The following is an 11,876-nucleotide window of genomic DNA, read 5'->3' on the forward strand; positions in this document are numbered from 1 at the left end:
AGTGGCTATGGGTTAAGGCTGCTCTAGTGTCTCTCATGGATCATTTCACACCCATGACTGTAACAAAATTAATAAAAACAGAGGGACATAACAACAACAGGATAGGGTTCAGTTGAATTAAATAATAAACTGAATGTCATGCAGGTTTTTTTTTTTTTTTTTTAATTAATACATTAGCCTGGGAACTACAAAACAGTTTGATTCTTAGCATGATGACAGTTGCTTTCATAACACGGGCGGTCGTAGTTTATTTATGTTGTTGCTCACAATTAACTGTTATAGAATCAGTTTAGTTAAGAGTAAACAAACATCAGGCAACTGTGAAAAATTCTCTCCTTACATGTCAATGAAAATGTTTGGATTAAGAATATGGCTAACGCCACATGCGATCCATGTGATCATTCACGTGGCTCACGTCACAATAAGCACTGCAATGCAATGCAATAAGTCCTCCAATGCAAAGAAACACCCGTCAGAATAACGTGATGAAGTATTGAACCTGATGTTACAACCAGCTTTATGGCTACATTTTCTCAACAATTTTCCAGACAATTGTATGAAATCCATATACTGTACTGACTTGATTTAATTCAATTACGCACGTTTCGAATGTCAATAAGGTATACTCAAAGGTCTTTTACAGTAATACCTCATTTAACCAGTCACATATCCTCAAATGCTTTATGGAATCCATGCATCCATCCATCTTAGCCACTTATCCTCACGCGGGTCGCAGGAGTGCCGGAGCCTATCCCCGCTGTCAACGGGCAGGAGGCGAGGTACAATCGCAGGACACATGGAGACAGAAAACAGTCGCACTCACAATCACAGCTACAGGCAATTTAGAGTGTCCAATTAATGTTGCATGTTTTTGGGATGAAGGAGGAAACCGGAGTGCCCGAAGAAAACCCATGCTGGCATGGGGAGAACATGCAAGCTCCACACAGGAGGGGACAGGATTTAGAGGCCCCCAAAACCTAAAAACTGGTGGGGTCATCCTTAGCAGCATCAATTCAAATTGACGTTTTCTATAACTGGCAATGAGTCTTTCACATGAGGTGAGGTGAAACCAGCCATGATGTACGGATTAGAGATGGTGGCAGTGAAGAGACAACAGGAAGCAGAACTGGAGGTGGCAGAAATGAAGATGTTGAGGTTCTCTCTCGGAGTGAGCAGATTGGATAGGATTAGAAATGACCTCATTAGAGGGACAGCCAAAGTTGAGATGTGTTGCTGACAAGGTTCGAGAGAGCAGACTTTGATGGTTTGGACATGATCAGAGGCGAGAGAGAGAGTATATTGGTGGTAGGGTGCCGAGGATGGAGAGAGTGAAAGGAAGACGAAAGAGAAGTTTGATGGATGCTGTGAGGGAAGACATGAGGGCACTTGGTGTTAGAGAGGAAGATGCAGGAGATAGCCTTAGATGGAAAAAATGACACGATGTGGCGACCCGTGACGGGACAAGCTGAAAGAAAATGAATAAGAAGAAGCAATGAGTCCATCACATCTCTGCAGAGATATTTTGGTCCACTCTACCTAGCAAAATTGTTAGAATTCAGCCATAAATGAGGGTTTTCGCGCATGAACGGCCATTTTTAGGTCATGCCACTTTCAATCAGATTCAAATCTGGACTTCGACCAACTAGTCCACTCCAAAACTATTTTTTAATTTTTCAAGCCATGCAGAAGTTGACTTTTTGATGTATTTTGGATAGCGAATCTGCTGCAGTTCCCAAGTGTGCTTCAGCTTGAGGTCATAAACAGATGATTGAACATTAAATATTAAAATAGCAGAATTCATGGTTCCATCCATCACAGCAAGTTGTCCAGGGCGTGAAGGAGCAAAAAAGCCCAATACCTTTACACTACCACCATTCTTGACTGCTAGTACAATGTTCTTTTTTTCTGAAATGATGTGGTATGTGTACGCCAGATTGAACGAGGCACACACACCTTACGAAAAGTTCAACTTTCATCTCATCAGTCCATATTTTACCGAATATCTGTGGAATCAGGTGTGGCTCAGTAAGTACAGTGAGTCATCCTGTGACCAAAGGGCAGCCGGTACAAATTCTGTCTGCATGTCGAAGTGTCGTTGAGCAAAACGCTGAACCCTAATTTGCTCTCAGTGGGCTTGCAGCTCTTTGCATGGGAGCAGGCGCCTGTTGGTGTGTGAATGGGTGAATGTGAGGCTTTGTAAAGTGCTTTGAGTACTGTGACAGTGTAGATAAAGTGCTAGAAAGTGCAGTTAATTTTCCATTTTTGCCCAGCCTCTTCCTTGTTATTGGCATGAACACTGACCTTAACTGAGGCAATTGAGATCTGCAGTTTTTTAGAAGTTGTCAGGAGTTGTGTTCTGACCTCCTGGATGAGTTATTGTTGTTGTCTAAGAGTAATCTTTGTAGGGTGGCCATTCCTGGAATGTTTATCACAACTCCATGTTTTCTCCACCCGAGAATAATTGCTCTCCCTGTGGTTTACTGGAATCCTAAAAGTTTAGAAATGGCTTTTGCAAGCCTTTCCAGAAAGACTAACAAGAAGGGTAATGACTTTTTGTGTTTCTTTTCATGATCTTAAAGTACAAACAAATATATAACAAGTTTTAACCGAAATTTAAAAAAAATATCAAAGTTCAGTGGCTTTCCACGCTTCCTCTCAATGTGATACATGGGCATCAGTCATTTTTGTCTCATCACTTGTCTCCAGATGTTATTCTTGTTTATTAAACTGACTGTATTATGGAGACTCTCTCAGCTCCTCAGCAATCTTAGTCATTCTTCAGTGAAGAAGTGAATGAATATTTGCTTATAAATATTACTGGTTCGGTTAACGGTTTCCTCCCACATGTCAAAAACATGCAACATTAATTGGACACTCTAAATTGCCCCTAGGTGTGATTGTGAGTGGGACTGTTTGTCTCTATGTGTCCTGCGATTGGCTGGAAACCCGTTAAGGGTGTACCCCGCCTCTGCCCGTTGACAGCTGGGATAGGCTCCAGCACTCCCCACGACCCAAGGAGGAGGATAAGTGACAAAATAAAATGGATGGATGGATGGATGGGTATAACTGTATTATATATCTATATGTGTTGTTGTACTGTTTCTGTTTCAATGCATTGCTTAAAGGGTTATGACACATGGGCACCGATGCCATCAGTTAGCCCGTCTACAAATTGTCCCCTTCCAATGAAGCATTACGCAAGCCGACTATGTCATGATAGAAAAGTTATGTCATTGTTTTAAATACCCAAGTACTTTTCCACATTTTGTATTTAGTTTGACAGTAAACTTCACCCGGAAGTTGCGCGAGTTGAGTTGGGACAATCATAAGAGGTGTTGTGTACTCTGATTAACAAAGATGAATTCTTCAGTATTTTTTTATTTATTCAATTTGTTTTATTTATGTCCAATGTGATATGATGAGTATCATTTTTATTGCTTTTCTTCTGTCCCTTACCACTCCCATGGTAACGCTTGATATGCTGTCACGAGGAAATCTTTGAGCTTTGCTGAGCTTTGCCTGATGAATTTGCTATGATGACATCCTGTCATCCATGTCCCCATAAGCGCTTACTGTTCCCCTGTACAGCATGTCTGTGAGAACACAGCTGACAAGACAGGGTGCTCCGCTGTGTTCGCCTGACCGTGAGACTTGTTTTTCAATGAGACTCCCCGTGATGCTTTTCCCTCAGGCAACAAGTTCTCCTACTGCCATGCCTACTTGCTGGTTGCTGGGGTCTGGTGCTACGCGGCGGTGTTTGCGGTGGGGCCCCTGTCCGGCTGGGGAAAGTACGGGCCCGAGCCGTACGGTACGGCATGCTGCATAGACTGGCACGCACCCAGCCAGAACTCCTTGGCTATGAGCTACATCGTCTGCCTTTTCTTCTTCTGCTACGTTGTTCCCTGCACTGTCATCTTCCTGTCGTATGCGTTCATCTTGCTGACAGTCCGCAGTTCCCGCCAGGCAGTGCAACAGCACATGTCCCCTCAGAACAAGATCACAAATGCACATGCGCTTATTGTAAAGGTACTGTACATTCACAACATTCATTATGATATGCTGTGTGTTTTCACTCTACACATACACTATTCACAAAAACTTTGCTGTATTGGTCTTTTGGGTGAAATTTCAGGACTTTACAGGAGATCTTAGTTTGACCTGAAAACATTAAATGCACAGGGTTAGGGTTATTTATTTAATCAGTACTTTTTGCACAACTACCTGTCCTATAGCAAGTAGCTGAAAATTCAAAAGGGGATTTTTTTTTTTTTCCTCAGGACCTTTCCACTTCAATGCGTTTCTGTGACTTCTCCAGTCTCTCTGGACCTCTCGTGCATCCTGCTTCTGGCAGTCTGACACTCTTAACATAGTGACCTGTTTGAAGTACTGTTGATCAAGTCTCAGATGTCATTTAGTCTAAGAATGTGAGCAGCATGATGACGATGACAGTTTAAATACCAATCCTAATTGAGCCAGGAAATGTATCGGTCGATAGAACAGCAAGTGGTGTAAAATGTACTGAAACATTTATGCCATTGAGACAATGCAAATATAAATATATCTTGTAAATTTGCCAAACTACAAAAAACCGTGCTGTTAACAAACCTGCTGAATTGTAAGGATAAAAAAAATAAGTATGAAAAAAAACGTCTTCACACATGAGAAATAAAATCGCTGTCTTCAATCTTAAAAGATATCGAAATGTAACGCTCAACTGTCAATCAAATAGAGTTACCAAGCCCTGCAAAATGGATGTTACTTAGCTGAGAAACGTACGTAAACCTTCACATCCCCCCATGTTCCAGCAAGCAAAGCCAGAATCCGATCCTATCTGACAAAAAACCTCACTCTGCTGTAGAGTATTTTTTTCCTTCCATTTCTAAGCTATCCAAATGTATTACTTTAGATAGCATAACCGAATGTTAGTCGCTTAAAGCTGGGCTGTATAGCAAATATTTTTTCGTCACTTCATTGGATATTTTTCTCAAGTTTTTGTTTCCTGTGGGTGGGTGGGTATTGTCAGATGTGCCTAAAAAATTGATAATACATTTAACCCTAGAGAACCCATGGGGTCACATGTGTCGGGTTCTCTTGGGTCAAAAACAAATCTATTAACTTTATGTGGTCTTTAACAGCTGGAAACGTCTTTCGAGACAAACTAAGTTCAAACATAGGGGTTATAGTTCATTTAAGGCTCATCCTGGAAATTCACCCAAAAGCAAAACATAACATCCCCAAATTTTTGGTGACTGCTATTGAAAAGTCTTGAAATTGGCATGATTTTTGTTTTTCATTTTAGCTGTCCGTGGCAGTTTGCATTGGTTTCCTGACAGCGTGGAGTCCGTATGCGATCGTGTCCATGTGGGCGGCATTTGGTAACCCCTCAAACGTGCCGCCCATGGCTTTCGCGATGGCTGCTATCTTCGCCAAGTCCTCGACACTTTACAACCCTATCGTCTATCTGGTTTTCAAGCCCAACTTCCGCAAGTTCCTTTGCCGCGACGTAGCCCTGTGCAGAAGGTCGCTCTGCGGGTGTTCGTGTCAGCAAAACTCCACCCAGAAGGGAATGTGCAGGCGACCTGACCACAAAGAAGAGTGTAACTCTACGCGGTTGTCCAACGGGCTACTGGAAAACCACGGGACGTGCAGACACTGTCCTTGCCCGGAGATTACCACTACAAGGGAAAACTGTATCGACTACAGCCCTCAGCAGACTGCCACAATGCTCAGAGGGTCGCAGCACAGCGAGGTGGCTGTCAGTCAACTCTCCAATGAGCAGCAGAGTGACTTCCTCTAGAGCAAGCTGCCAATTAGCAAGCAAGTGGGAAGAAAAGACAATGGATGGGAACAGGGCAAAGTTTAACGAACTTCTTGTACGCCTCAAATATAATAATACACGGTTCCCGTCATGCAACCAGCAACATGCAAGCAGATAAAAGTCAAATCAGGTCAAATCGGATGATAGATTGAGTTAATGAAGACTTGTGAAATGTTGATGAGATTGGGAGTGAAGAGTTCTCGATAAACTACCTTTAATATATTTATTATGAATAATGTATTTGATGCTGTTTTGTTTATATATTTATTGATGCATGCCTCAATTTGAAAGACATGGTTGTCTTGAAGTGAAAAGAGGATTTTTCTTTCAAGATGTCAAGTCATTTGAGGGGAGTCACCCATCACCCACAAGTGTTTATTTGTCAGGAGGTCTCCCGGAAAAAAAATGTGTCTTGTATTCTTTATGTAGTTAGTATGAAGAACTCAGGACATAAATCAGATTTAGTCATCAAATTTGACATTTTCTTAAAGATCATCTCCTTAATAATAATAAGCTACAAATCATGAATTGTACGAAAACTGTATTGCACTGTGACAAAAAGTAGTTAACAGTAAGAGAAATAGTGTTTTGCTTTTCTGGGAAGAAACAGAAATGAATACACGGGAGAAGAATAGTTAGTAATTATCTTAGTAATATTTCTTCTGGCCCCAATGCACCCATTGTGATTTGCATTTATTTATTTTTTAACGTTATGTTAAGCTTTGCGTAGAGAGTGTTTTGCCCAATGTTGAGGTATAAGAGTGGTGGGGGGTAGGGAGGAGTATGCTAGTATGCTATATTTGCATCAAGGAAATCAGATCTCACTCAAAAACCACATCTGACCAGATGTGCAGAGTTTTGAGGATGGACATGCTTGTTTTGTGCAATATTAGCTTTATTTTTTAATTCTATTTATTATTTTGATACTTAGATTACATCTTGTTCAAATAGGCGCCATGGTGGACAACTGGTTAGCACATTTGTGTCATAGTCTGAGGACCGAGGTTGAAATCCGGGCTCACCTGTGAAGAATTTGCATGTCCTCCCCGTGCATGTGTGGGTTTTCTCTGGGTACTCCCGATTTCCCTCAACATCCCCAAAACACACAGGGTAGGTTAATTGAAGACTCTAAATTGCTGGTATGTGCGAATGTCAGTGCAAATGGTTGTTTGTTTGTATGTTCCCTGCAATTGGCTGGCAACCAGTTCAGGGTGTAGCCCGCCTCTCAATGTCGGCTGGGATAGCTGCCAGCATGCCTGTGACCAAGGTGAAGATAAGGGGGATGGAAAATGGATGGAAGGATGGATGGAACTTGTGGAAACAATGAAAGAAAGCAGGAACCAATTATTCAGACAAACATAATTCAAAAAAACAACAAATAAGAAGGGGTAAGTAAAAGTAATAATATTAAAATAATGTATTCTGCCAATTATTGAAAAGTAACATGATTTGCTGGCTGTCTATCCGAGCGAGCGAACCTTGAAATTATGTTTTACTTTGTGTAAGAAAGGAACACAAGAGGATCATGAACTTTTACAAAGAGGTTTGAAATATATTGTACTTTCAAGGCGTTCATTATCATTGCTTTTGTGATCTAGTGCACAAACAAGAGCAATAAATATGCACTCCATTTATTTTCTGTGCCATTCATCCTCGTTTGGGCCACAGTTAAACTGACTTTAGGCTACATACAGTATTTTTCTAAGATATTCTAAAGAGATATATTGCCTTTGCTTCTATGCATGCATACAGGTTGCTTCCTTTATTATCTCCCATGGCTAAAAGAGAAGAGTGGAATTGTTCCTTGATGATAGGATTAGCCTAAGTAATTATTGGAAATATGAGAATTACAACAGAATTCCATTTAAGACAATAAAATGCCCAGAGAAGGTCATTCAATAGCAGGCGCTCAGAAAGATCAGCTGCGGAAAAGAAGACTTGCTAACACAAAGCCTGTTTCTTGTTTCCAGGACAGATTGCCCTTTTGTGACGTTTCCGCTACATTTCGACTTGAACTTCAGAACCACTTGACATCTTTCTCTCTCTGCTTATCATTTAATCATTTGTTTTTATTGACTGTTCTCTGGCTTTTCATCTACTGTACTGTACTGTACATCCCTGCTCGGGTGTGTACCCAGTGCACATTTATTATAAAGCACTTTTTTCACCTAAACATATGAATTGTTTGTTCTCCTTTGCCATAACGACAAACTGTTATATTATATTATTTTCTAATTCAAACTGGTTGACCTCCGTTGTGTTTGCTTGAAACACGTGTGGTAGGTTTTTGTGTAATGTGTATTTATTCTACAAAGTAAATTAGTTTGAATTAACAGTGAAAAAATGAAAAACTTTGGTTGTATCTAATGCAACAAATCCGAGAAATAGACTCCATTATCACAAGATTGTGTTGTTTGCGGTGTGATCAAGCTATGCTGTTGGTTGACACCTGTGCATGTGAATAAGTTCACAATTGCAAATAAAAAAAAAAAATCATGCAATATTTGCTATGCTATGAAGTGAATGCTTACCAGAATGTTGGATGAAACAAAATGTTTGTCCATATTTGTTCTATTTTGTACCTTACAAGAGCCTGCTCTCAGTAGAATATAGTAGGATTTCATATGGAAATTAATGCACAGGTTGTTGGAAAAATTTTACTATTTAGGAATAAGATTAATTTTTTTTTCCAACTCTGTTCATCCTGGGGAAAAAGTGCCTCTCTTTTTGAACGAATTCCTACTAGATTCTCACGAGATCATGCGGCTTGCGACAGCATGTGATGTAAGGTCACACACTGCTGCATGTTGAATCTTGGGAAACACTACTTGGTTGTACTTTGTGTGAAAGAAAGGAGGATTCTTCATGTCAAGGGAGGAATGTTCACAAATGATGAGAGGAATTGAAGATATATTTTCTACTCATCATAAGACTCAACCAAAGCTCACACTCACTTTCGTTACGAGACTAAACCCTTACACTCGATATTTTTTAGTGATCACTATGTTGGGGGTCAATATAGGGAGGAGGAGCTAAAGTCTTGAACTGAAAAGACAAGTAGACTGACTGGTGTTTGTTTTTGTTCCTTTGTTTTTTTTTTCCGTACAGCCTTAAAAAGTTAATATGAGTTGGGTTATTCCAAGCCACTTATCCTCACAAGGGTCGAAGGAATGCTCGAACCTATACAAACTAACGTTGAGTGGAAGGCGGACTACACCCTGAACTGAATCCCAGTCGTTATTAATTTTCAAATCTCCTTAGACGTGCAAAGATAAGTGCTGTATTTGCTGAAAAGCTAAAACAAAGTACAGAGAAAATGTGAATTGAATGGCAAAAGCCACAACACGACACAATGGCTGTCGGAAGCTACGACCATACCGATACGAATCAAACAAACTAACTGTCTAACTGAGCAAGAAGAATAAAAACAAAGGCTGTTTCACTTAATGACGCGGAATAGTTGACATGTTGGTGTACTTTAGCTATAATCGCATTGACCTTGCCTAACATTAGCTCTAAAGCTATATAGAAGTTACCATGGCAGGTGTCAGCTCAAAGGAATCCTACAATGGACGTCATACGTTTCATATCATCCACAGCAATGATATTCAGACATTGTACAGATATTGTAAAGATCTTATAAAATTGTATTACTTGAGAGTATTTAAATAAATTCTAAACAGGAAAAGAGTGATTCTGGCATATATAACTTGATTTGTAACACTGTTGAGCATAAAATCTTAGCTTCAACTAAGTGTTCAGAACAAATAAAGATGAATGGACAGTCTATCTGGCCTAAGTGAGATCAGTAATTCTGATTGATTAACGAAAGCCCCAACCTTGACATTTTCCCTGAGAAATTTTTAGTCGTTTTAACGTGATTTCAAATTGGCACCAGTAAATGATGAAGTAAGACTTTTACCCCTCCCAGTAAGCACTAGAACAAAACAATGACAGGTTCCTTTGTTAAAAATACGTCGGCGCAGGGAAGACAATCCAGTGTAACCTGCCCCCACTCTTGCAGATTCACATAAATATAGAGCCCAATTTTTTCGACCTCCAACATGGCAGCGGTGGGCTTGTCCAGAGACGTGTGAACGTCAACTTTAACATCAATCATATCAAGACTTGGGCCTTATGGATATAAAAACCGCAAAACATAATCATGAACATTTTTTGTTTGTTTAACTTGAAGCTGAAACTACAAATCACCTAAATCAACCGCTTACAATGCGAAGAGATTTTCTCTAAAACATATTAGCCGCGCTTGTTAGCCTGATTTGTTTTTTACCTCTAACATTTATCATTGAATGTATCGGTTGTCAAGACTATCAATCGAGCTTTTTGTAACGTTGATATTGTGCTGAAATGTCAAGGGTGCAAAACGCATGATCCAGTTATGTGGCCCACTGTCAAAAAGTCTTCTGTTGTCGCACAAACAAGCAGGGTATTAAGAAAAATATTCTATGCTACCTTTGAAATTTTCTGTCAAAAAAAAAAGTGGCCATCGAGCCAATTTAAGACCTCAACCTTATGTCAGTACTGTGTTGTGAATATGCCAAAAAAATGGAAAAGTACTCCATTGTATCATACGTGTATATGTAAATACAAATACACCGATATTTGGAAGCACGTACTCAATTTTTATGGCGGAAACAAGGCGGAATGTGATGTGTTGTAAGAACCTTGTTTGCATATGGGGAAAAAAAATGTATATTGAAACAAAATGTTTATGATATTATGATTATCCAAATTGTTGTTGTGAATCAGTGACGTTTCAGTTGCACTGTGAAAAAAAAACATCTTTTTAGTACTTTATTTTTTTTAAAAGAACATTTACAGATGGAAAAAGCGCTGTGCTCATAAGTTTACATACCCTACATTTATATTATATCTCATTGGATTCAAATAAAACTGTATGACATTTTGGGGGTCGCATAATCAATATAGAAAACTTTCCAAGAAGGAAAACTATGAAATGGTCACCATTCAGGCATCCGCATGATATTTGTCATATTTCCCAATTCTGCCAAGGTATGTGAATTTATGAGCCAGGATCCAAGGCCAAGACAAATTCTCATTCGTCTCAAGTGCAGCTGAACGGTGAATAAATTTCTTAAAGAATACCATGAATTTCACGACTTCTTTCTTTTGTCCTGACACAAGCAAAGCGGTAAATTGTAACGCAGTCTGACTGCATAGAAGTAACCTTGACTTTTTCCTTTTAGTCATCACGCCAAAATGATCATAAATACATGTTAGCAACAAGAAGCGGTATTGTCTGTCTTATCTTGACAATATCAAAACCTCACCGGCTGAATCTGTCAATAGTGATCAAGAGCACAGTATGTAGCTGTGATTGGATGGGGCCCAAAGTCAGCCGGGATAGGCTTCCGGTGTAATCCAAAATAGATGGCTGGAGATCGTAAATAAATCTCTGTCACGGCAGCCATGTACAGCTTGTGGTGCATATTAAGTTTCGACATGTTTGAGAAAATACAAGCTTGCAGTACTTTTACTCTTTCCATACAGTGGACAAAGGCTACTTTTTTTGCCGTTTGTCGTTACGTGAACTTTTTCGAATTTCAGTTTAGCTGCTCTGATGTGACCTACATGATCCAAATTAGCTTTCCATTTTGCCCTCGTTCCAGAATAATGCCTCTTCTTTCACATCTGTAAATGCGTTCATCTGTTCATTATCTTTAATCTATTTTCTATTATCCTGCTAGGAAAGATGGTGGTCTCTCCTGGCAGACTTACAGTTGGGGACCTTGTCCGCTGGCATGTGAATTGTGTCCGTAATGTGGCGACGCATCCAGACAAACAACGTTTGACAATCCTGTTAACACACGTACTGGAAATTATTTAATAACCTGAGCAAATACAGGGAGATTATGCACAAACTACACACATGCATGTAAACATACACAAATTATAAACCTTCTTCCTTCAAGGCAAAAATACCAATCACTTTTCTGCAATACTGATAGGAGTAAAAACTGCTGACACCCGCCCAGTGTGTATCAAGAGCAGCAGATACAAGTGCTCAGTATTAATT

The 11,876-nt window shown here is 39.8% G+C and overlaps 1 protein-coding gene across 1 annotated transcript in view; it reads left to right on the forward strand.

The window, feature by feature from the left end:
- opn7b (opsin 7, group member b) overlaps window positions 1–10,944 on the forward strand; it is a 42,462-nt gene extending 31,518 nt beyond the window's left edge. The window contains exons 5-6 of the mRNA XM_061811771.1: window positions 3,692–4,026; window positions 5,300–10,944. Coding sequence (XP_061667755.1) covers window positions 3,692–4,026; window positions 5,300–5,797 — 833 coding nt within the window. The 3' untranslated portion in view covers window positions 5,798–10,944. The remainder of the gene's footprint in view (window positions 1–3,691; window positions 4,027–5,299) is intronic.
- The last annotated feature ends 932 nt before the right edge of the window (window positions 10,945–11,876 follow it).

Source organism: Syngnathoides biaculeatus, chromosome 2 (genome assembly GCF_019802595.1).
Source record: "Syngnathoides biaculeatus isolate LvHL_M chromosome 2, ASM1980259v1, whole genome shotgun sequence".
Taxonomy (NCBI): Eukaryota; Metazoa; Chordata; class Actinopteri; order Syngnathiformes; family Syngnathidae; genus Syngnathoides; species Syngnathoides biaculeatus.